Genomic DNA, 26,549 nt, shown 5'->3' on the forward strand with positions numbered 1-26,549 from the left:
CCAAGGGTGAGACTGTGCAGCCTGCCATGATCCCTACTTCCAAGCGCTGCCATGTTGTAGTGAAGTCGGCTGTTGTGAAGCACAGTTGCAGGTCTTGGAAGTAGTTCTTGACCAGTGTGGTGATGAATTCTGGTACATGGAAGAAGCTGAAAGATTCCCAGAGAAGTTCATGGGGAACTGAGCCAAATGCATTGGCCAGGTCGAGGAAGATCACATGTAGGTCTCGCTTGTCCTTCTTGGCTGCTTGGATCTGATGCCAGATCATGCTTGTATGCTCCAAGCAACCAGAGAATCCTGGAATTCCAGCTTTCTGTACAGATGTATCGATGTACTTGTTTCTTTCCAGGTAGGTGGACAGCCTCTGTGCTACTATGCTAAAAAAGATTTTCCCCTCGACGTTGAGAAGGCAGATTGGCCGGAATTGGCTGATGTCTGATGCATCCTTTTCTTTTGGTATTAGCACGCCACCAGCCCTTCGCCAAGCCTTGGGTATTCCTTGCTTCTGCCACACTACCCTCATGAGTCTCCACAGAAAGCGTAGCACATCCGGTGCGTTTTTATAGAGCTTATATGGTACTCCGTTAGGTCCCGGAGCCGAAGCTGCTCTTGCTCGCCGGACTGCGTTCTCCACTTCTTTCCATTTTGGAGGGCTAGTGTCCAGGTTGGATACAGGTGGATGAATTGGCGGGATGTCAGGCGGGATTGTTATACGCTCATGCCTTTTTGAGTCATGGTGAACCTTTTCCAGGTGATCCTCCAGTTCCTGCTTTGATGTTTTCAAGGTTCCGCTTTTTTCCTTTGCAAAGAGATCTTTGACAAACTTGAAGGGATCTTTGTAGAAGCGTGTTCTAGTATGTTCTTTCTTCTTGCGAAGTTTCCTCAAGTTCTCTGCTCTTCGCAAAGTTGCCAGCCGACTCTTGATGTCTGCTTGGAGTAGCACGAGACCTTCCCTCTCAGTGTCGGAGGCTTTTTTCCATTGCTTTTTCAGCTGCCTCCTCTCTCTGATTAGTCTTTCGATCTCCTGCTGCCTCCTGGACTTGGCTGGTGTTGGTAGTTTCTTTCCACTTCTTCCTTTGCTCACTCCAAAACATTCTTCTCCATAGTTGTAGATTATGTCACCCATCCTTTCAAGCTTTCCCTCTGCTGTGCCCGTTTGTTGCTCCAAGATTTGTGTCAGGTCACTGTTGATTGTTTCCCACTCTTTTTTGTCGACAGCTTTGGGCCACTTCACACAAGGTTTGTGCCCTTTGATCTTTCTCTCCATTGGAGGTCTCTGTGGTTGTGTGGGCTCCTCCACCGGCGTTTCTGTGTTTGTTTCACCCTCTTCAGTGACAGGGGTGCTGATGCTCTGCAAACTTTGGTTTGAGTCCTGTTGCTGTGCTTCACTCGACTGATTTGACTTGTTGCTTCGTAAAAAGTACTTGTCAATGCGAGGCCCTTGTCTCTGCTCTCTCAAACACCTTTTCCTCCCTTGGTGGATCCTCAAGCCCATCGCTGATGTTTCTTTCTTCCAACCACAGATGCACACCTGAACCTTGCATTTTGCTGCTGTCGTGGATATCTCGCGTGCTGTGTTCTCCTTGTCGGTAGTCGTTTCCGTTCCTGGGTCTGCAACCGTGTGATCAGTCGGTGAGCCATCTTGCGCCCCCGCTCTCGCAGGCTCTAGGGGTATGTTCCTTTGTAGACTTTCTGTAGCATTTAGCGGGTGTCTCCAACTAACTGAATCAGTGTTGGGGACTGCTGCCATGGGTAGCTAGCCCATGGCAGCCCCAACTTAATAACTGTGTACCAATGTCATTGGAAAGTCAGTGTCCATCTCTTTTTAATCTTTTATATCGGTCCGCGATTCTCGGCTCTCCGCGGTCTCAGCGCGACGGGAATGCAGGTGAAGCCCCGCGAGTCTCGGCTCGGTTTGCCGCGAGGCTCTGGTCCAGCTGGTCCGGGGTTCCCCGCACCTCCGGGGACCCCCTCTCGGAACCTCTGCTGCTGGGGTCTGGTGGTGGAGCTAGTGTATGTTAATGGAGAATGACTGGCTTTTGGTCAGCTTTTGGTGGACTGCAACAAAATTAATTTCTGCATGAGACCCAATGCGAGAAAGAGATGGTCGGCCTTCCTGTCCTGTGGACCAAGAAGAGGACTGGAGTGGTTTTCCAAGTCCAAATAATGTTATTGCAAAGTCATATATGTTACCGCCCAGTTTCGAACAGGGGACCTTTCGCGTGTGAGGCGAACGTGATAACCACTACACTACGGAAACAGACATGCTTTGAAAATGGCGGGCATAAAAATAAAATCCTGTAAAAAACTCTGCTACAATTCTTGACAGTAAGATGGATACTGCAGGTTTTCTCCTGGCTGCTCTCAAAGACTCATGCTCATGTTAACCATTACACCATGGAACCCACTTCTGCTGTTATTGTGGTCTGACATTGTGGTGGTGGCACCTGACAGAGTGCTGTCCATGAGTGCTGTCCATTGTACCGAGAGCGTCTGGGTGTTTAGGGTACCAGGGCCCTGTTCCTCCAGCTCCGCGGGCTGGCTCTTTCACTCCGGTGGCTGGTGGGGTGGGGGCTTAACAGCGGGTCCCCGGGTTCGCACGGTGAGCCGGGTCTTTGGGTGGCTCCGGGTCTGGATGGTGAGTTGCTGAGCAGCGGGGCAGTGAGACGGGTTGGTGAGCGGCTTTCTGCGGGCTGGCTCTTTCACTCCGGTGGCCGGTCGGGGGGAGCTTAACAGCGGGACCCCGGGTTCGCACGGTGAGCCGGGTCTCTGGGTGGCTCCGGGTCTGGACGTTGAGTCAAAGGTGAGTTTCTGAGCAGCGGGGCGGTGAGACGGGTTGGTGAGTGGCTTTTAGGGCCGTGCTGTCAGTCTGTGTCTGGGACGAGGCGACGGCGGGCATAAAAAGCGATTCTCCCAGAGATGCTCTGGATGCTGTCCTAAATAACTGCTCTTTTTACTTCTTCAATGACATTTTCTGTGTGTATAAAATCCACCCTCAATCAGAGTTTCCTCTGATCAAGCTGCAGCATTTAGAAGCTTCTTTGGCAGGCAGACAGCAACTGCTAGTCTATTTTCTTAATGACCATTGTTTACTTGACTCAATCATGTAGGTATCATCGTACGAAACAAGAAGTCTCCCCGTCGGGGAATCGAACCCCGGTCTTCTGCGTGACAGGCAGAGATACTGTCCACTATACTAACGAGGACAGCTTTTTGCCAAAAGAACTTCCTGATTGCAGGATCTTAATAACTGTGTACCAATGTCATTGGAAAGTCAGTGTCCATCTCCTTTTAAACTTTTATATCGGTCCGCGATTCTCGGCTCTCCGCGCTCTCAGCGCGACGAGAATGCAGGTGAAGCCCCGCGAGTCTCGGCTCGGTTTGCCGCAAGGCTCTGGTCCAGCTGGTCCGGGGTTCCCCGCACCTCCGGGGACCCCCTCTCGGAACCTCTGCTGCTGGGATCTGGTGGTGGAGCTAGTGTACGTTAATGGAGATTGACTGGCCTTGGTCAGTTGTGGAACTGCAACAATATTAATTCCTGCATGAGACCCAATGCGAGAAAGAGATGGTCGGCCTTCCTGTCCTGTGCACCAAGAAGAGGACTGGAGTGGTTTTCCAAGTCCAAATAATGTTATTGCAAAGTCATACATGTTTCCGCCCAGTTTCGAACAGGGGACCTTTCGCGTGTGAGGCGAACGTGATAACCACTACACCACGGAAACAGACACGGTGAGCCGGGTCTTTGGGTGGCTCAGGTTCTGGACGGTGAGTCAAAGGTGAGTTGCTGAGCAGCGGGGCGGTGAGACGGGTTGGTGAGTGGCTTTCTGCGGGCTGGCTCTTTCACTTCGTTGGCCAGTCAGTAATATAATATGAAAACATGGTACAAACAATTATAAATAAATGAAATACATCACATATAAGTAAAATAATACAGCAATGTCCATCGTACAAGAGGTAAGTAAGGATATCAGTCTTCTAAATCAGTGGGAAAATGTCTTAACACTTCATACATTTTTTGTGCTTTTGTTTCATTTATTAGTTTTAAAGATTTTAAATATTATCCAAATTAATTTAAATCACAGCCTTAAGACAGAATTGTAAGCGTAAAGCCTTGTTTTTATTTTCCAAACACCTTCCAACAGATCTTTGTTTCTTTCAGGAATCTCATTCCTTATCTGCCGATGTAAATGTTTGGAGGTCACAATGGGTAATGACATGTGGTTTTCTCCCAATTCTGAGCGTCTGCTGGAACCAGCACAGATAAAAATGTCTTTACTGGAGATTCCTGCATGCAGACTGGGACAGCCATGCTCATTACACTTTAGTGCTAGTTACACTTAATACCATTACTTTGATTACTGCTAACATTTATGGATACAATTCTAAACCAGAAAATGATTGTCTACTTGACTGGATAGAAAATAGACTGTTATTATTATTTCAGCAGTTTGTATTAATGTGTTTTTTTTTATTTCTGCATATAATGACTGGCCGGGTAAAACTTATGGATCATTTTGAACGAAACCTCCTTAATCTTGTTTACAATTAAACACTTATGAGGGAGCATCCACACTTTCTTCCGGTTAATATTTTTAATAAATTGATTCCAATAAGCAGTAACATAATGTCTCTTTGGAATAGAGCACGTATTTTCCTGTTAGTATTTCGGGGGTGGAATGAGAAACAGATTTTTGCCTCTGGAGAGTCAATTGAACTGGGGAGAGCCTGTCAGCCTGTTAAAACTCCAGACAAAGAGGGGGAGCGATTCTCATTAATAAGAGAGTACATTTTACTGTAAAGGACACACACATTGACTCAGGGTAGATATTTAATACTAGTCTTGCAAATTCAAAGCATGAATTTATGTATTTCTAATATATATGGTCCAAATGTTGATGACGCCTCGTTTTTTCACTCTTTTTTCACCTCACTTTCTGCTCACCTAGACAACACAGTCATCATCGGAGGACTCAACATGGTACTGGACCCTGGAGTGGACAGGCTCAGTAATGCAGGCGGACACAGGAGTTGGCAGTCAGCAAGTATTGTTAAGCAATACATGAATGATCTGGGTCTTTGCTCCCCCTCTCCCTTCCCCTTAGGGGGTCTTTCACCTCCTACCAGGCCATTGCCTTAAATAAGAATGTATTCTTAGCAATTCTTGCCTGGTAAAATAAAGGTTTTCTACTACTACTACTTTGCGATACATGGCGTTCTCTCCACCCAACCCTCAGGGACTACACTTTTTTCTCAGCTGTTCATCACTCATACTCTAGGTTAGATTATTTTTTAGTCAGTAGCTCTCTGATGAGAGATATCTCAGAATCACAAATACACCCAATTATTATTAGCGATCACACACCAGTTTCTTTCACTCTGGGGAAGAGGGGGAGCGTATCATCCTCCAAAAATTGGAGATTTAATACATCATTGCTCAAAGACCCAGACTTTATTAATTTTTTAAAGAAAGAATGGGACATATTTTTGCAAAATAACGATCAGCCGGAAATATCAGCGAGCGTTCTATGGGAAGCAGGAAAAGCAGTAATGCAAGGTAAAATAATTTTCTTTTCCTCAAATAAGAAAAGGAAAGATAACTTAAAAACGAAAGAATTAGAATGCGAAATTAAAATGCTAGAGGACGAACATATCCTTAGTAGAATAAGGAACGCGCAACACGCAAAAAACAGATCGGGGAAATATTTAGCCAATCAATTAAAAATAAACAAAGAAAAAACAAACAGACAGAACAACTGTGTTTCTGATCTGACGGTGAAACATCAGAGAGGATCCAAGAGAAGATTCACCTGCCAGGTTGTTGAAGGAGACAGAGTGAAGATAGATGCTGAATACACGCTGGACTTTACAGGAAAGACACCCTGAAATCATGAAGACAAGGAAATAAAGGAGAGAAGTACAAAACATCATCTAAACTGTTTATTATCACAATAAAGCTCATCCATGCATAATTCATTCAGAGGATTGTTCATATTTCCTTTGCAATCATTTAGTTGAATCCTTTGATTCCAGATTTCTCTCTGATCGACACCAGCGTGATCATCAGATCAGCAGTCGGGGGTGATGCTGGTTCTGGCTGCTGTTGTCCTTATTTTCATCATATGCAGGAGGAAAACCAAAGAAACTGAAGATCAGCAGAATGAATCAAGTATGAAAGTCATCAGAAAACAGCACATGTGCAGAACTGAACCAGCTTATATCTGAAGTCTCTGTCTCAGATTCCACTTGTGGAAACTCCAGGAACCTGCAATAACTGCAGAGGTCAAATCCTCTGTTGAAATGAAACAACTCTGAGGTCTTGATCGTCCAGTACGGAAGAGAATCAGGGCCATGCAGGAGAAATAATATTTGAGAGGGGAAGATTCTTTTTTATTGTGCACTTCGAGAAAAAAGTCCAAATGTCGAGATTAATGTTGAAATACAATTTGGTGAATAAAGTGGAAATGTCTCTTCTGGTCCATCAAATCCAGTTAGCAGAGCGACTGACAGTTCTGCAGCAACAGCCGTAACTAACTAACTAACTTACATCCTTGGAGGGTCTATAGGCCTACGAGGCATTTTGGAAAGACAGTCACATGCGCCGTTTTCTACGTATAGTCTCAGAAGGTTGACTTTATTCTCAAAATTTTGCTCAACATTTCAACATTATTCTCGACATTCCGACTTTTTTCTTGAAATTGTACATGGACATTAATCTCAACATTAACTTTTTTCTCGAAGTGCATAATGAAAAAAGAATCTTCCTCCTCTAAAATATTATTTAAATTTTTCTCCTGCTTGGCCCTAATACTCTTTTGTACTCCAGATATTTGTTCCTGGTGTCTTTATATGTGAAGAAAACTACATTTATTCTTCTTTGAAGAATAAGACACTTAAAAAATGCTCAAGTTGAATCTGAATGTTCACATAAAATCTTGCTGGAGTGTTTTGTATCAGCTTGATATTTCTTTGTTGAGACGTCCTGATAATACATTTAATGCAGAGCAGAAGTTTATTAGTAGAACCATTATATACTGAATTAACCTGATGGAAATGTAATGATGTTGACGACTCTTGAAATGTGACCTTTGTTTCAGATGTTCAGCAGCTGATGCTCCACAATGTGAGTATCAGAGCGCCGTTTCTTCCCTTGTGGTCAAACATGGAACTGCAGCAACGTTGCTGTTCAGAGGTCGATTCCTCTCTGGAACAGTGGAATCAATTGACAATAATTATTAATAACTAATGAAGATTACTCATCAAAATAAAATCAATTAAAATGGGGCACCACCTGACTTATCAGGAAATAATAACTAAACAGCAAACTGGGTCTCAAAGTAGCTGTTATTCCCTACGTGCCAGCCTGTTGCCCGGGGGGACGTTACAGAATAACAGTGAAGGAAGGAGTCTGAGCACAGACCTTTACAACCAGCAGCTCTGACAAATATGGATAAAATAAACACAAACAACTTCTCTCATTCAAATTAATCAGAATTTATTTACAAAACTAAAACTACACATAAACAACAACTAACTAAACACAAACACTAACTTATTTCAAACTAAATTAACTAAACTAAAAATTGGTGCATTTTAACTGAACTTTAAAAATAAATGATATCAGTACTGTTAACAATACATCTGCTGATGCACAAACTTGGACACATCATCAGTGTTGTATCCTGGACTCACTGGGTGTTTCGGGTCTTGCAACAGACACCCTCGTCCAGGCGACCCGGTCGAGGTGTTCAAGTCTCGGCCTGTGTCCAAGTGGCTACCCCCCCTACAACCACTGCTCTCCCCTTTTCAATCAGAGCCATCTGGAGGCTTTTTCTGCTGCCTCCACATTGTTGCCTATGGCCCTTCTACGGTTGGCACCCGTTATGCCTAGTGTGCTATAGGCTTTGCTCAGGGAGTGGCTGGCAAACCCCCGACTGCCCACCTCCACTGGCATACTCTTTGTCTTCCACCCGTTCCTCCAACAGACCTCCACCAGCTCCTGGTTCTTCTCCCTCTTTCTTTCATGGGCCTCCTCCACCCTCTCCTGCCAGAGAACCGTCAGCTCCAGCAAGAAGAGTTGCTTTGTTGCCTCAGGTCTCAATCTTGACTGGGTGATGTGTGGTGAAATCTTCAGTTGTCTTTCCAGATCAACTGTCATCACCCAGTCTCGGGCCGTGCAGAGCAAACCAGTAGAGCAGTTTCTCTGTGTTTTCTCCGGCCTTTGTCCTTCCCTGACAAAGCGGATGACCTAAGCTGTGGCTTGGGTGTATCGGCTTCCCTCTATCCCCTTGCTGGTTTGGGTGATTAGGGCTGAACGATTAATTGCATTCGCGATAATATCGCAATGTGATAAAACAAGATTTTCTAAGCGCAAAGGCTGCGATTTGACCTGTCACGTGATCTGGTCACGTAATGTGCGAGTGAGCAGAGTGGTGCCGCGTAACCTATCTACCATGGCCTTAGCGTTAGGGCTCGGCCACGCAGGGATTTCTAAATATCGTTGGCGTGGCGAGGAGCACGAGCCGGGCGCGCGCCGGCGGACAGTGAAGCCTGAATTATGGTTCTGCGTTAAATCGACGCAGAGCCTACGCCGTAGGTTCAGTGTTGGTGTAACGCGGAACCATAAATCAGCCTTGAGTCGCGCTGTGAGCCTGCAGCTCGTCAGCTCATCAGGAGGAGAGGTTAAAGAGCGGGGCTTTTTGTTAACTCTGAGCTTTGTTGGTTTATTTTGTTAGTTTGCTGGTGGTTTTTTTCTCCCTGTGATTTTTGAGTTATTTGTGAAGAAGTTCTGAGTTCCCTGTGAGGAAGGTTTTTTTGTTCCCTGTGGGAGTTTTTGTGTTTTTTTATTAAACTACGCCTCGTTTTGGCTAAGTTTAACCCGGTTTGGTGTTGTGCGATTGGGTTCAGAGAGAACGACCCATTCGTGTGAACAGACGTGTGTAGACGGGTTAAAGAGGTAAAGCCACAGATTTTTCTTTATTGTTGTAATCTGTCCTTCAAATAAATGACATTGTTTATTATAAAACAGACTGATTTATTGCTTGTGTAGTTGAAAAATACATGAGAACAGGACCTTGAAAAAAAATAAATCGCATATTAAATCGCAATCGCAATATTGAGGAAAAAAAAAAAAAGAAATCGCAATTCGATTGTCAAAAATCATTCAGCCCTAGTACTGATCACAGATGTACACTTTTTATCCAGTGTGAATACTTTGATGTCGCCTTAGATGACTTGATGTGGCAAAACCTGCTTCACACTGCTCACATCCGTAAGGCTTGTCTCCAGTGTGAATACGTTGGTGATCCGTTAGAGAACGTTGTCGGGCAAAAGCTGCTCCACACTGCTCACATCTGTAAGGCTTGTCTCCAGTGTGAATACGTTGGTGACTCGTTAGATTACTTGATGTGGCAAAACCTGCTCCACACTGCTCACATCTGTAAGGCTTGTCTCCAGTGTGAATACGTTGGTGACTCGTTAGATGACTTGATGTGGTAAAAGCCGCTCCACACTGATCACATCTGTAAGGCTTGTCTCCAGTGTGAATACGTTGGTGACTCGTTAGAGTACCTAATGTGGCAAAAGCCGCTCCACACTGATCACATCTGTAAGGTTTGTCTCCAGTGTGAATACGTTGGTGACTCGTTAGAGAACTTTGTTGGGCAAAAACCGCTCCACACTGCTCACATCTGTAAGGCGTGTCTCCAGTGTGAATACTTTGATGTCGCCTTAGATGACTTGATGTGGCAAAAGCTGCTCCACACTGCTCACATCTGTGAGGCTTGAATCCAGAGTGAATAAGCTGGTGTCGCTTTAGGTTACTTGGTTCGGTAAAAGCCGCTCCACACTGCTCACATCTGTAAGGCTTGTCTCCAGTGTGAATACGTTGGTGACTCGTTAGATAACCTAATGTGGCAAAAGCCGCTCCACACTGATCACATCTGTAAGGCTTGTCTCCAGAGTGAATAAGCTGGTGTCGCTTTAGGTTACCTTGTTGGGCAAAAGCCGCTCCACACTGCTGACATCTGTAAGGCTTGTCTCCAGTGTGAATACGTTGGTGACTCGTTAGATGACTTGATGTGGTAAAAGTCGCTCCACACTGATCACAGCTGTAAGACTTTTCTCCAGAGTGAAAAAGCTGGTGTCGCTTTAGGTTACTTTGTTCGGCAAAAGCCGCTCCACACTGCTCACATCTGTAAGGTTTGTCTCCAGTGTGAATACGTTGGTGACTCTTTAGAGAACTTTTCCGGGCAAAAGCCGCTCCACACTGCTCACATCTGTGAGGCTTGTCTCCAGAGTGAATAAGCTGGTGTCGCTTTAGGGTACCTTGTTGGGCAAAACCTGCTCCACACTGCTCACATCTATACGGTTTATCACCAGTGTGAGTTTTCTTATGGATCTTCAGGTTTGCTGAAGTGGGGAAGACTTGCTTGCAATCATCACAACAGTGTCTTTTGGGTCTTCCTTTATGATTCTGTAACAGAGAGCATGACTTACAGTATCTTGGATGCATTATCAAAAGCCTTTTCAGTTTCAATCAAGTGCTGCCTCTCAGGTTTTTTCCTGTGTGACAATTAAGTTTATCTTCTGAGGACTAATGTTAAACATATTTTGTTACAACTAGTTCTAAACAGTACGACACCTTCAGATGAGACTTCTTATACATCTATGAGTGTAACATTTGAGAGCAGCTGAAACACACCCAAAACCCATTCATGAACTATATATATTAAACATGAACTATTGTGTTTATTATATATTTAGTGGGGGTGTAACGATACACTAATCTCACGATACGGTACGATACACGATATTGAGGTCACGATAACGATACGATATTAGCAGTATTTTTTTAACAACTTTAAATGGGGAATATATGACTGGAAAAAAATTGTCTTTTATTTGAAAGACACAAAATACAAAACAATGCTGTGCATTTGCCCTTTTGTTACAGTTTGTAATGCTTTATAACTGTTTAAGTTTTAAAGAGAAAGCCGGGCCAACCATTTTCCACAAACTGAACTAAAAGTAAATGTCAGGTATGCATTATGCATCTTCAGTTTCATACAAGTACAAATATTTTGCCACAAACTGAATAGTTTCTCTTATGTATGATTTGACTTTTTTCTTTTCCAGAAATTTAACAACTAAAATTAAATAAATAAAGTAAATAAATGCATACAATTTTACATCATCAAAAAAGATTGATTCATGCTCACCTTATAAGTGTAAGGCCCTGTCCCAATACTCCCCCTAGCCCTCGTTTTCATCCCTACCCCTAAATTGTGTGTTCCCGTGAGGGTAGTGGTGTCCCAATTCCTCTTTTCACCTAGGGGGAGTGCTGAAAACGAGGGGTAGTAGCTATGAATTGTCCCTACGGAGCGAGGGTTTTGCGATTCTCACTAGTTTTCTAGGGACAAAAAAATTTCCCAGAATGCCTTTCATCGTAATTTGCGGACTGAATCCCAAAAAAAAAAAACATGGCGGACATTTCTTATTTTTTAGAGAGTAAAAATCAATATTTTGAGTTAGTTTCTGCATAAAAATGCGTTTTGATTACATTTCTTTTTTTTTTTTTAAAGATTTTTTTTGGGCTCTAGTGGCCCTTTATTCAAGCTGCAGATATGAAAGGGGTAGAGAGAGAGAGATCGGGGGAGACATGCAGAAAAGGTGCGCAGATTCGAACCTGCGACCGCTGCAGGAGGACTGTAGCCTCAGTATATGAGCCGCTGCTCACCCCACTGCGCCACCGAGCGGCCCGTTTTGATTACATTTCTAGCGAGAAATATATATTTTACTTTCATAATATTCACTCAGTGAATGTACATAATCACTAGTTTTCCCGTTTGCCGAAGATCACGCCAGAATAAAAGGGATTTATGGTTCCGCGTTACACCAACGCAGAGTCGCAGAACTCTGCGTCACTGTTACGCGGCTACGCGCGCCGTACGCCGCCCCCTACGCTGTAGGCTCTGTGTCGATTTAACGCGGACCCATAAATCAGCTCCGGAGCCGGCAGGAAGAAATCTCGAAATTTTCGGAGCAAATTTCTTAACAAGCGTAGCTACAACTTCATCTATTAAACCAACATTTATCTTCCTAAATGATTTATTTCAGCCAGCGGTAATTCTCCACAGAGCTGCAGGTTTCTCCCCCGGGACGGCGCAGGTTGACCTGGTGATCACGTCTGTACGTGAGCTTCTGCTGCTGCTGCGCCCCGAACCGGCGGCAAATTTCTTAACAGGCGTAGCTACAACTGTTAGATTTCATCTATTAAACCAACATTTATCTTCCTGAATTATTTATTTCAACCAGCGGTAATTCTCAACAGAGCTGCAGGTTTCTCTCCCGGGACAACGGCGCAGGGCGATCACGTCTGTACTCGGGCTGTGAGCTGCTGCTCCCCGGTCTCATCATCGCCGAAAACATCGAATCAAATTTCTTAACAGGCGTTATTTGGATAAACTGAGCCCAGGTTGGGGATCTTAACGGTTACTTTTACGCCTGAAAAAATATTAAAACTTAATAAAGTGGCATATTAACAGCGCTACAGCTGAAATTAAAACAGCTTTTGGCTCTCAGCTTCATGATTAGGGGTAGGGATGAAAACGAGGGGTAGTGCCCTAAAATCTGTCCCTTCTTTTTTAGGGGTAGTGAAGAAAAGTAGGGCGAGTGAAGAAAAGTAGGGCTAGTGAAGAAAAGTAGGGGGAGTATTGGGATTTGGCCTAAGAGGAGATTTATTTTTTTTAAGAAGGTTATTTTGGTAATTCAGGGTTCATTATTTTATAAATATATTCTGATGCAAATCAGGGACTATAATGACACTAGTCAGTTTATCTGTAGTGCTTAGTATGTTTTAGATTGGGCGGAGTGATACGCCACAGTACGGCACTAGGTGCTGTGTTGATGTTCTAAAATCCTACACTTATAAGGTGAGCATGAATCAATCTTTTTTGATGACGTAAAATTGTATTTATTTATTTACTTTTATTTCCTTGAACCGCCACCTTACTGTGGTGGAGGGGTTTGTGTGCCCGAGTGATCCTATGAGCTATGTTGTCGGGGGCACTTACGCCCCTGGTAGGGACTCCCATGGCAAACAGGTCCTAGGTGACGGGCCAGACTAAAAGCGGTTCACAAGCCTATCATGAGAAGAATTCAACCAAGGACCGTAACGTCGCCCGGATCGGCGTCACCGGGGCCCCGCCCTGGAGCCAGGCCTGGGGTTGGGGCTCGATGGCGAGCGCCTGGTGGCCGGGTCTTTGCCCGTGGGACCCAGCCGGGCTCAGCCCGAAACGGCGACGTGGGCCCGCCTTCCTGTAGGCCCACCACCCGCGGGAAGGTCCATGAGAGGCTGGTGCAATGTGATCTGGGTAGCAGTCGTGGCGGGGTGCCTCGACAACCCAATCCCTGGACCAAAACCCTCGCAGTGGGGACATGGAATGTCACCTCGCTGGGGGGGGAAGGAGCCGGAGCTTGTGCGGGAGGTTGAGAGATACCGGCTAGAGATAGTCGGGCTCACCTCGACACATAGCTTGGGCTCTGGAACCCAGCTCCTTGAAAGGGGCTGGACCCTCCACTACTCTGGAATTGCCCAGGGTGAGAGGCGGCGGGCTGGTGTGGGCTTGTTTATAGCCCCTCAGCTCAGTCGCCATGTGTTGGAGTTCACCCCAGTCAACGAGAGGGTCGCTTCCCTGCGCCTTCGGGTCGGGAAAAGGTCTCACTGTTGTTTGTGCCTATGGGCCGAACAGCAGTGCGGAGTACCCGGCCTTCTTGGGGTCCCTGGGAGGAGTACTGGATAGTGCTCCAACTGGGGACTCCATTGTTCTACTGGGGGACTTCAACGTTCACGTGGGCAATGACAGTGATACCTGGAGAGGCGTGATTGGGAGGCCTCCCCGATCTGAACCCGAGCAGTGTTTTGTTGTTGGACTTCTGTGCTAGTCACGGTTTGTCCATAACGAACACCATGTTCAAGCATAAGGGTGTCCATCAGTGCACTTGGCACCAGGACACCCTAGGCCGGAGGTCAATGATCGACTTTGTTGTCGTTTCATCCGACCTTCGGCCGCATGTCTTGGACACTCGGGTGAAGAGAGGGGCTGAGCTGTCAACTGATCACCACCTGGTGGTGAGTTGGATGCGCTGGCGGAGGTTGGACAGACCGGGCAGACCCAAACGGATTGTGAGGGTCTGCTGGGAACGCCTGGCTGAGCCCTCTGTTGGGGACATCTTCAACTCTCACCTCCGGGAGAGCTTCTCTCGGATCCCGGGGGAGGCGGGGGACATCGAGTCTGAGTGGACCATGTTCTCTGCCTCCATTGTCGACGCGGCGGCTCAAAGTTGTGGTTGCAAGGTCTCCGGTGCCTGTCGTGGTGGCAATCCTAGAACCCGGTGGTGGACACCGGAAGTACAGGATGCCATCAGACTGAAGAAGGAGTCCTACCAGGCTATGTTGGCCTGTGGGACTCCTGACGCAGCAGATAGGTACCGGCAGGCCAAGCGAGCCGTGGCTCTGGCAGTCCTGGAGGCAAAAACTCGGGACTGGGAGGAGTTCGGGGAGGCCATGGAGGAAGACTTTCGGTCGGCCTCGAGGAAATTCTGGAGGACCGTTCGGTGCCTCAGAAGGGGGAAGCAGTACTCTGCCGGCACCGTTTACGGTGTGGGTGGGGAGCTGTTGACCTCGACTGGGGGCATTGTCGGACGGTGGAAGGAATACTTCGAGGATCTCCTCAACCCGACTGACATGCCTTCCACTGAGGAAGCAGAGAGTGGGGACTCGGAGACTTGCTCATCCATCACCCGGGCCGAGGTCACTGAGGTGGTTCGTAAGCTCCTCGGTGGCAGGGCACCGGGGGTGGATGAGATTCGCCCTGAGTACCTCAAGTCTCTGGATGTCGTAGGGCTGTCTTGGTTGACACGCCTCTGCGACATTGCATGGAGGAAGGGGACAGTACCGCTGGGGTGGCAAACCGGGGTGGTGGTCCCTCTTTTTAAAAAGGGGGACCGGAGAGTGTGCTCCAACTATAGGGGGATCACACTTCTCAGCCTCCCCGGGAAAGTCCACGCCAGGGTACTGGAGAGGACAACACGGCCGATAGTTGAACCTCGGATTCAGGAGGAACAATGCGGTTTTCGTCCCGGTTGTGGAACACTGGACCAGCTCTATACCCTCCGCAGGGTGCTCGAGGGTTCATGGGAATTTGCCCAACCAGTCTACATGTGTTTTGTGGATCTTGAGAAGGCATTTGACCGTGTCCCTCGTGCCATTCTGTTGGGGGTGCTCAGTGAGTATGGAGTCCCGGGCCCTCTATTAAGGGCTGTCCGGTCTCTATACGATCGGAGCAGGAGTTTGGTTCGCATTGCCGGCAGTAGATCAGACTTGTTCCCGGTGCATGTTGGACTCCGGCAGGGCTGCCCTTTGTCACCGGTCCTGTTCATAATTTTTATGGACAGGATTTCTAGGCGCAGCCAGGGGCCATAGGGGATCCGGTTCGGGAACCTCAGGATTTCATCTCTGCTTTTTGCAGATGATGTTGTCCTGTTGGCTTCATCGGACCGGGACCTTCAGCATGTGCTGGGGCGGTTTGAGGCCGAGTGCGACGCGGCAGGGATGAGAATCAGCACCTCCAAAACCGAGGCCATGGTTCTCCACCGGGAAAGGGTGGCGTGCCTTCTCCGGGTGGGTGGAGAAGTCCTGCCTCAGCTGGAGGAGTTCAAGTATCTCGGGGTCTTGTTCATGAGTGAGGAAACGATGGAGCGGGCAGGGCTCCAGACTAACTTTTTCCACAGGTAGCACTAGTGCCACCTAGCTTTTCATTTAGTAGCACCAAAACAAATTAGGTAGCACCATATTTTTATAATAAACAGTTAATTAAGCATTAATTAACTGTTTACAGATTAACAATCATTATGTATAGGAAACACATATAGCCTACAGTTAGGCTAATTAATGTGATGAGTTAGTTAATAAATTAAAAGTTGGATAATATAATTTATATAAATGCTTAGTAGTGTTAATGTACTAACTAATGTTAGGCTAATTAAGGTGACTTTATGGTAAAGTGCATTTTTGCAGCAATATTGCTGCAGAACCAAGAAAATGCTACATTTAGTGTCGACTACCTCACCCATCAGACAATCTAGCAACAGAAAATAAAACATAGCAACAAAAATAAATATAACCAGGATAAATATACAGGACTGTCTCAGAAAATTAGAATATTGTGATAAAGTCCTTTATTTTCTGTAATGCAATTTAAAAAAAAAAAAAAAAAAAAAAAAATTTCATACATTCTGGATTCATTACAAATCAACTGAAATATTGCAAGCCTTTTATTATTTTAATATTGCTGATCATGATTTACAGCTTAAGAAAACTCAAATATCCTATCTCAAAAAATTGGAATATTCTGGGAATCTTAATCTTAAACTGTAAACCATAATCAGCAATATTAAAATAATAAAAGGCTTGCAATATTTCAGTTGATTTGTAATGAATCCAGAATGTATGACTTTTTTTTTTAAATTGCATTACAGAAAATAAAGGACTTTATCACAATATTCTAATTTTCTGAGACAGTCCTGTAATCTTGCTTGCGTGGTTGTGCTTGAACCACTGAATATCCATCGTTACTTTGTGTTAACGGAGCAGCGTCTTGCAGATCAGTGACGTACACTGGCTGATTTATGGTTCCGCGTTGCACCAACGCAGATCTTACGGCGTAGGATACGCAGGGACGGTGCGTACGGTGCGCGTCGCCGCGTACCCGACGCCGTAGATTTAACGCGGAACCATAAAAGAGGCTTAACGCGCGCGCATTTGTCAGTTTTCCTTTTGTCTTTTCAACTGAGCAAACAAACTGAGGGTGCAATGCTTATGCACCCTCGTAGAACCGGGCCTGGGCCTGTCCCTCGTATCTTAACCACGGGAACTGGCCAGAAAGCTGTACTTTTTTTTCTTCTCCCCACTCTCCCCCGCCTGTTTCGCCAACCTGTCACTCTCTTCATCAGAAGAGAGTGACAGGTGTCGCTTAGCAGAGGGAGTGTCGCCCCCTCTGCTAACCCTTCTTCTCCTCCTCCTCCAACAGCCTCGTTTGTTGCCTCCGGCACATGTTTCTTCTTAAAATAATCGACTATAGACCGCTTCATACTGCATCTGCTTTGTTTACCTTTTTGAGCGCGCTGCGTGTACGCGCGCGTGCACTGCTGTGCACGTAACGTGCGCAGACCGTACCAGGTGTAGTCAGACAGAGATAAAGGAGAAATAGGACTGGCAGGAATGAGCCAGAAAGTAAGATTGTATTATCAACCACTCCATTAATGCACTAACACAGCCAGGTGAAAAAAAAAATATATATATTTTTTTTTTCCACTAGTCCTCTTGCAAGTAGCACCGGAGCGACCTCATTAAATGTGAACTCGCACCTTAATAAATTAGGTTGCATATGCGACCTAATAGGTCGCACTCTGGAGCCCTGGGAGCGGGAGATTGACAGACGGATCGGTGCAGCGTCCGTAGTTATGCGGTCGATGTACCGGACCGTCGTGGTGAAGAGGGAGCTGAGTCGAAAGGCGAAGCTCTCGATTTACCAGTCAATCTACGCACCTACCCTCACCTATGGTCATGAACTTTGGGTAGTGACCGAAAGGACAAGATCGCGGATACAAGCGGCCGAGATGAGTTTCCTCCGCAGGTCTCTCGGCTGGCCTGGGAACGCCTCGGACTCCCCCCGGAAGAGCTGGAGGAAGTGTCTGGGGTGAAGGAAGTCTGGGCAACCTTGCTGAGGCTGCTGCCCCCACGACCCGGGAACAGATAAGCGGAAGATGAGTGAGATGAGTATTTATTTAATTTTAGTTGTTAAATTTCTGGTAAAAAAAAAAAGTCAAATCATACATGAGAGAAACTATTCAGTTTGTGGCAAAATATTTTTACTTGTATGAAACTGAAGATGCATAATGCAAACCTGACATTTACTTTTAGTTCAGTTTGTGGCTTTCTTTTTAAAACTTAAACAGTTTTAAAGCATTACAAACTGTAACAATAGAGAAAACACAGTATTGTTTTGTATCTTTCAAATAAAAGACTATTTTTTCCAGTCATATGTTCCTCATTCAAGGTTGTTATAATTAACAACCTTTAATGCTGGTAAAATACCGGTACTGCTAATATCGTGTATCGTATTGTTATCGTGACCTCAATATCGTACCGTATCGTGACATTAGTGTATCGTTACACCCCTAATACATACATACTTGTGAAAAGGTTTTTGCCCCCTTCCTGATTTCTTATTTTTTTTTAATGTTTGTCACACTTAAATGTTTCAGGTTCTCAATCAAATTTAAATATTAGACAAAGATAACACTAGTAAACACAAAATGGAGTTTTTAAATGGAGGTTTTTATTATTAAGGGGAAAAAATCCAAACCTACATAGCCCTGTGTGAAAAAGTGATTGCCCTCCCCTTTTAAAACATAAATTAACTGTGGTTTATCACATCTTTGGAAAGCTGATTTCAATTTCTCCAGCCACACCCAGGCCTGATTAATGCCACACCTGTTCTCAATCAAGAAACCACTTAAATAGGACCTGCCTGACAAAGGGAAGTAGACCAAAAATCCTCAAAAGCTAGACATCATGCTGCGATCCAAAGACATTCAGGAACAAATGAGAAACAAAGTAATTGAGATCTATCAGTCTGGAAAAAGGTTACAAAGCCATTTCTAAAGCTTTGGGACTCCAGTGAACCACAGTGACAGCCATTATCCACAAATGGAGAAAACATGGAAGAGTGGTGAACCTTCCCAGGAGGCCTGCCGACCAAAACTACCCCAAGAGCAGCGACGACTCATCCAAGAGTCACAAAAGACCCCAGAACAACATCCAAAGACCTGCAGGCCTCACCTGCCTCAATTAAGGTCAGTGTTCATGACTCCACAATAAGAAAGAGACGGGGCAAAAATGGCTTAAAGTTCCAAGACCAAAACCACTGCTGAGTAAAAAGAACATAAAGGCTTGTCTCAGTTTTGCCATAAAACATCTTGATGATCCCCAAGACTTTTGGAAAAATACTTTGTGGACTGAAAAGACAAATGTTGAACTTTTTGGAAGGTGCGTGTCCCATTACATCTGGTGTAAAAGTAACACGGCATTTCAGAAAAGGAACATCATAGCAACAGTAAAACATGGTGGTGGTAGTGTGATGGTCTGGGGCTGTTTTGCTGCTTCAGGACCTGGAAGACTTGCTGTGGTAAATGGAACCATGAATTCTGCTGTCTACCAAAACATCCTGAAGGAGAATGTCCGGCCATCTGTTGGTGACCTCAAGCTGAAGCCACTTGGGTTCTGCAGCAGGACAATGATCCAAATCACACCAGCAAGTCCACTTCTGAATGGCTGAAGAAAAACTAAATGAAGACTTTGGAGTGGCCTAGTCAAAGTCCCGACCTGAATCCCCTTGAGATGCTGTGGCATGACCTTAAAAAGGAGGTTCATGCTCAAAAACCCTCCAATGTGGCTGAATTACAGCAATTCTGAAAAGATGAGTGGGCCAAAATTCCTCCACAGCTGGAAAAGACTCATTGCCAGTTATCGCTAACGCTTGATTGCAGTTGTTGCTGCTAAGGGCCCAACCAGTTATTAGGTTTAGGGGGCAATCATTTTTTCACACATGGCCATGTAGGTTTGGATTTTCCTTTCCCCTTAATAATAAAAACCTTCATTTTATGTTTACTTGTGTTATCTTTGTCTAATATTTAAATTTGTTTGATGATCTGAAACATTTAAGTGCGACAAACATGCAAAAAAAAAAATTGTACACACACACACACACACACACACACACACACACACACACACACACACACACACACACACACACACACACACACACACACACACACACACACACACACACACACACACACACACACACACACACACACACACACACACACACGTTCATTTCTGTGAGAACGTTGAACTGAACGCAACCTGTTTGCAAATAAAGAAGTAGTGCTGGGCGGTATACCGGTTCATACCGAATACCGGTGTTTATTTTTCTTATGATATGAATTTTTCATATACCGTAATACCGGTGAATATGTACAGTAGCGTACACAACGTTAGGAAGGCCGCGCTGCGCTACGTTCCGCCGCACGCCGGAACGTAGCGCTGCTGGACACTGTTTGTGAGGGGACTGTTTAGCAGTAGTGATGCAGCGATTGTTTGGTAACCGAAATTGTTCGGCCGAAAATGGCAAAAAAACACTTTTGGTGTTCGGTGGAATAAGTGGGAAAAAAAACGAACAATTAATAACGGCGTTGTAATATAAGGAAATAGACTGGCCGCTCCCGTAACTGTTGCGCACCACAAGAGTCCGACGGTAAAAATCTAACCTTTCTGTGCAAATTATGTCCACCTGCGCTGAGAAAACAAGTCTGAGCGTCTGCCTCGTCAACTTCAAATTTGAAACGTCATGTGGAGTTAAAGCATCCGTGTGAGAAAATATCTGTGAGTCCTTGACAATCAAACAAAGTCATCAGGAAAGAGCAAGAAACGACCCCAGTCCCACTGCTGCAGCTTCAGGGGTTTGATTTCCCAGCAACAGGTAGACAAACTGATAATGGACTACATTGTTGGAGATTTATAGCCTCTGAGTAAAGTTGAAAAGCCACTAGGACAATACATGATAGTTTACAGCAGGGTCTCCAACCCTGGTCCTCGGGAAAACCTGTCCTGCATGTTTTAGATCAGTGGTCCCCAACCTTTTCTGAACCGCGGACCGGTTTAATGTCTGACAATATTTTCACGGCCCAATCTAAAAGGTGTAGTTGATAAAAACTAAATAAAATGACAAGATCAGCATTAAAAACTATCGTATTTTCTCTATAGTAATAATAATAATGAATAATAATAATAAAACATAATTTTCGAAGAAATTAAATAAAATAATGGAAATTGTAAATTACCTTTAATATGAGTATTTCTATAAATGTGTTTTTATGTCTCATTAACGTTATTTAAAGCCAGGCTTTTATTTTATTTATTAAGGAGACGGATATTTAGTGCTTTTATTTTGAAGGTGTCTCGCCGATACCTTGTAAACATCCGGCGCTTCGGACTTTAATGGTAAAAGTTTAACGGCAGTAGAAAGTGTTTCTGAAAGACTAAACTAGTGTCGGGAATGCTGAAGTGGTGGCCAACTGACACAAAAAGCACCTTCTGATAAGGATTGGTTTTCTTTGCAAATGCTATGCTGTATTTATGTACATATTGAGTTTGGCTGTCATGGTTACTCATGTATTGTGGTTAGCGGTAGGCCTGATTTATGGTTCCGCGTTAAATCGACCGCGTAGCCTACGGCGTAGGTTGCGCGGCGACGCACACCCTACGCCGTTGGCTCTGCGTAGGTGTAACGCGGAACCATAAATCAGCCTGTAGCTGTTATTACCGAGCGAGCAGCAGCTGGGTCGGTCTGTATTTAAGTTAAATGAAACTTATATGAATGTAGAAAGACTAACTCTATTTTATTGTATTCCTTTATAGCTCTTACAGTGTGTTTGCAGTGTATTTACATCCAAGGAATAAAAACATCGTGAAACATCAGTTTGAGAGTCATCCATCATCAGGGGATGCTACAGAAGTTATTTTTTCTCTCCGTGCGGCCCAGTACCAGATGACCCACGGCCCGGTACCGGGCCGGGGCCCGGGGGTTGGGGACCACTGTTTTAGATGTTTCCTTGCATCGTCACACCTGATTCATAAACAACAATTCCTACAGATACAATAGGGCCTTCACTGTCAGTGCTCGGGCCCTAATAATAATCCAAAATGACGTGTTCATAGAACATTCTCTGAAAGTAGCCCACAGATCTGGAAATAAACTGCTAAACTAAGTTATAGTACCACAGAAACTAGTGGAAACTGAGTTTTATTTTAGATTGAATAAAACGTTAAATGCTGTTATTAAAATGCATGTAAAATATACTTGAGATTTACATTATGATGCTGAACAACTTAACAAGCTTTTTCTTATGTGATTAAAGAAATTATCTGACAAAAACTGAAATAAATATAATCAGATGCAAAGACAGCTTAAAGTGAGCCTCATTGTGATGTCAAAGAAGTGAGATAGGAAACAGGCCTTAATTTGCTTCTCAGGAGAAAAAAATAAAAGAATTTTGCTCCTGAGAAGAAGCCTAGATAATTACGAGGGCAATCTGTCATGTGGAGGTGGTTCTTTATGGGACAATGTACAAAACGTGGGTCACAAGCAGCTGGGCCCCTGTTATTTTCATTAGGCATCCTGGTTCCACAACCAGCAGAATACTTTGTATGACATCGTTGAAGCTGTCCTATTACTACAATCTTTCACAGTAAAATTAAAAAAGAAAGAGCAAAATTCCAGTCACAGAAAAACAGCCAAACAAGCATGATAATTACCAGTCTTGGGTTGTCCTCCTTAGCAAGAACTTGCCGTGAGGCCTTGCTTGGTGAATGAACTCCCTCCATTGTGGGTGTATTCTTTGGAAAACTACCTGTGATAAAGAAAAAGAACAAACAAACACATGGCCATGGGACTTCAAAATAAAATAGGACGTAAATACAAAAACCATGACAGAACCCGTAGACATGGATGGGACATGGACGTCAACAGGTTTAAAAACATTCAACGTAAAGGCTGAATTAGGCTTCTGCGTCACACCAACGCAGAGCACACGCCGCAGCCGTGACGCCGTCGTGAACCCTTCGGACTTCTCCGTCACTCCATTTCGCCGCGGTGCAGTACCCCCCGCGGCCGCTAGTTAGCGATCTTTTTCTGAATGGTTTATCCGACTTTTTCCGGTCACAGTAAAACAGAGATAAGGACAACTATTGTGCAAAAAACCAAAACAAAAAAAAACAACAAAAAAAAACAAAAAAAAAACAAAAAAAAAAAAATCACATAAACGAAGAAAAGAACCCTGAAAGTTCACTACTGATTCAAACTGGAAACCGGAAATGCTTCGCTTCCAAGCGAACCAATCACAGCCCTCTCTGTCTGCGTGTGGTCTGCGTCGCCTCGACGCGTAGTTACAATTTTCGGGAGGTACGCGTCAGTGACGCCGCAGGTGACGGCGTGTCGTCTGCGTCGACCCAAACTACACGCCGTAGGCACGGCGCCATTTTGACGCAGAAGCATAATTCAGCCTTAAGAGTTTAGGGGAGATTTTAGTTAAGGATCTGCGCTGTCATTGTTATAGTCATTTAAAACAGCAAAATTAAGACGTTATTTCAACCGTTTTAACACAAAACTTTATACTAAGCAATATTTCCAATGACTGATGTGTGTATACATGTACATATTATGGATAGGACCAGGGTTTTTCCTGCATTCAAAATTAGGAGGCGGCCGCCTCCGCCTCATTTCGTGCCGCCCCCAGCTGTCAAAACTCCGACGTCATGAAAATTGTTATTTTCTGGCAGGCGTTGGACTGGATGGATGTTATTTTGACTGCAGTTGCAGCATTGCACCGCTATGGGGGCGCTGTATCAACGACACAGCACCAGCAGAAGAAGAAGAAGAAATCTCGAGAATTATTTTCCGCGGTTTTCCGCTATTTGTTGTATTAAAAATCGGCGTCCTGGTTTTCCCTGGCTGTTCAAACAGGTAAATATTGTTTCTTTTGCATCCGAGCATGTCTTGTTTATTTGTCTTATATTCGGTATATATACACACAGTACTTTAAAAAGCGACCTCGCAACCAGGAGAAGCAAGAGTGCAGGTGAAACAGGGCAGACGTTACAGGCAGTTAAAAAGTAATAAATCATGTTAACGACAAGATGCGGCAATTTTGTCAGGGCTGAAAGTAGTGCACAAATATGCATGAAAGGTGATAGCGAGGGTCAGAGTGCAGGACAGGACGATTTGCGAGGCGAGGGTAACGTTAAGGCTGATTTATGGTTCTGCGTTAAATCGCCGCGGCCCTACGGCGTAGGTTACGCGGGGCGCGCACCGTACGCCGTAGGCTCTGCGTTGGTGTAACGCGGAACCATAAATCACCTGTTAGTCAGTTTCCAAGTCATTAGGCGCATATCAACGCGAAGCCAACGTGTACGTGATTTAAACATGACTTTTTATTCATCTTCACAGATCTTCTCAAAAACACAGAGCCAGTGGGTTTGACAAATGGTGGCTGAACAAATTTACCTGCTCAGGCTTACTGAGGAAGGTATGGTCTGTTATTTATGCCAAAAGCACTGTGACCCCCATGGAGCAGGCACTATCACTATTTATGTCTGTATCAAAATAAATACAAAAATACGTAATACATGAATTGTTTTGTTTAAGGTGAAGACACCTCTGTGCAGCAGACTGCAGGAGAGGCACTGGGATGTCTTTTGTAAGGAGGCCATGGATGGACCAGACCAGGAGGTCTTGGACTACAAGGAGCATGAGGATCTACAGATGGAAAGATAGGAGGCTGAAATGTTCTCGGTCTGGTTGCAAGATTTGTCAGTAAATGTCTGAAACCCTGCAAAAACTCAGTCTTACCAAGACTACTTGTCTTATATCCAGTCAAAATGTTTTATTTCTAGTCCAAAAAAAAAATCATTACATTTAAAATAAGACAGTCACCTAAAAAGTAACTTGTTCTAGAAAACCATTTTCACTCATTTCAGCGAAAATTTTCTCTTGTTCCATTGGCAGTTTTTTTTTTCCTTTTTATTTTTGGTAAGATTGAGTTTTTATATTTGTATTTATATTTTTATGTTAATAAAATAAAACTTTAACATGATAATTGTCATATTTTTTTACATCTAATTTTCATCTAATTTACATTCTTTGTAAATTGGTTTCTTGGGAAAAAGGGACAGATTAAATAAGATTCTTCTTCTTTCTGCTCCCTTTCATTCAGAATTTAGGAATGTTTGTTTTTATATTAAATTGTTTGTTTTATCAATTAATGAAATAAAGAATAAATAAATAAATTTTTAATCATATTAGAACTCCCAAAATGTAAAATATCTTGTAAAAAGTGTTTGCTTGAGGCAGTTGAAGGCACGGTATACCCGCACGCGTGTGCACATGACCAGGATGGTGCCACCTCCGCCTCAATTAGAGCCAGGAAAAACCCTGTAGGACTAACGTGGAACCGGCTGATCCCTCAGTAGTTTGTGTCCAGTTTGTTGGGGACTCCCCTACCGGATGGCTGGTTGCCTTAAATGGGCTGAACAATGCACAATAGTTAGGTGATAGTTACTGCAAACATTAAAACGTCGAGTCTCAAATACCACTAGCAGCCAATCACACAACTGATGCGCAGCCGCCCCCCCGTCAAAAGCAGACACCGCTGGATAGATGTGAGGGAAGGAGGTTCCTCACCTGGATACATTAGATGAGCAAAGAGAGATCTGTTCCAAAGAATCTGAAGTATTAGCTCATTATAGCCTAACTGCACTTTATAGGTTGAGTTACACTCGCTGCTGTTACATGTGCACTTTATTTTTTTTATCCCCATGTTTTGATCCCACTGAGGAGAAGGATATTTTTTGAGCCTTTTATTTTCCTCCATATGAGGTTAGACATAATTACATGGAAAATGTAACTGACCAATGCACTTCTTGTACAATGTTTATGATGCATATGGTTCATTGTTTTACATTGATCTGCTTAAAAAAAACAAGGAATCTTAAGTGAGTCTTTACAAGTAAAGTTGGGGACTACATTGTGTTTGTATTTATGAAGGAATGTTACATTCAGGTTAAAAGCTTTTTTTGTGGAAAGTTAAATAAACATTGGCATAAAGCAGCATATTTGCCCTTTCTCATGTTGTTAACAGTATCAAAAACATAAAAAAATACCTTAAGGCAATTTAGAACAGCAAAACAATGTGGGAATAAATGTGCGATTAATATGCAAGTTAACTATGGACAACATGTGATTAATCGCGATTAAAAAAATTAATCGTTATTTTTTGTCCACTTAAAGCACTGTGTGTGTGTGTGTGTATGTATATATATATACACACACACACACACACACACACACACACACACACACACACACACACACACACACACACACACACACACACACACACACACACAAAGCTATAGAGGATGGGTAAGGGTCTGACATATAATAACTGTAGTGTCACTAACCTGATTTCTTCAATCAGTGATGATGTAGGGAGTGACAGAGGGGTGGAAGCCTCAAAACAAGCTGAATCTTGGATCGTATCTTCTGCTTGTTTTTTTAGTGCTGGAGGTAGAAACAGAGGATGGTGAGACTCCAGCAAAGACACGGGCTCTAAGGTCAAACACCAGGGACTTCTGCACATCCAAGCCAGCACCACACCTGCTTCCAGTACAATCCCTCATTTCAAACAGGAGAAATACAAATCTGAGACATTGATCCGCAGAAGAATAAATAGTGGTGCAGATAACCAAAACCATTGTGCATTTTGTGATAAAAGTGTCAAATTTGGTAGACTTATAGCCAAAGACATGTAGAAAAAAATTAGATGGCCGCCGGTGACCACTGTTTTAGATACAGATAGCCGCAATTCAA

At 44.2% G+C, this 26,549-nt stretch overlaps 1 protein-coding gene and 3 non-coding genes across 4 annotated transcripts; all 4 read right to left on the reverse strand.

The window, feature by feature from the left end:
• Positions 1 to 2,184: 2,184 nt before the first annotated feature.
• On the reverse strand, positions 2,185 to 2,257 carry trnav-cac (transfer RNA valine (anticodon CAC)). The gene has a single exon. It is a non-coding gene; the product is annotated as a tRNA-Val (tRNA).
• Positions 2,258 to 3,131: 874 nt separating this feature from the next.
• trnad-guc (transfer RNA aspartic acid (anticodon GUC)) lies at positions 3,132 to 3,203 on the reverse strand. Its single transcript has one exon. It is a non-coding gene; the product is annotated as a tRNA-Asp (tRNA).
• Positions 3,204 to 3,646: 443 nt separating this feature from the next.
• On the reverse strand, positions 3,647 to 3,719 carry trnav-cac (transfer RNA valine (anticodon CAC)). The gene has a single exon. It is a non-coding gene; the product is annotated as a tRNA-Val (tRNA).
• Positions 3,720 to 9,037: 5,318 nt separating this feature from the next.
• LOC133447697 (zinc finger protein 665-like) lies at positions 9,038 to 26,235 on the reverse strand. The gene is made up of 3 exons (XM_061726431.1): positions 26,141 to 26,235; positions 22,439 to 22,533; positions 9,038 to 10,468 (listed from the first exon to the last, which is right to left on the reverse strand). Exons 2-3 carry the CDS (start codon positions 22,505 to 22,507, stop codon positions 9,191 to 9,193), a joined length of 1,347 nt encoding a protein of 448 aa, XP_061582415.1. The 5' UTR covers positions 22,508 to 22,533; positions 26,141 to 26,235; the 3' UTR covers positions 9,038 to 9,190.
• Between the last annotated feature and the right edge of the window lie 314 nt (positions 26,236 to 26,549).

This window comes from Cololabis saira, chromosome 7, assembly GCF_033807715.1.
Source record: "Cololabis saira isolate AMF1-May2022 chromosome 7, fColSai1.1, whole genome shotgun sequence".
NCBI classification, from domain to species: domain Eukaryota; kingdom Metazoa; phylum Chordata; class Actinopteri; order Beloniformes; family Belonidae; genus Cololabis; species Cololabis saira.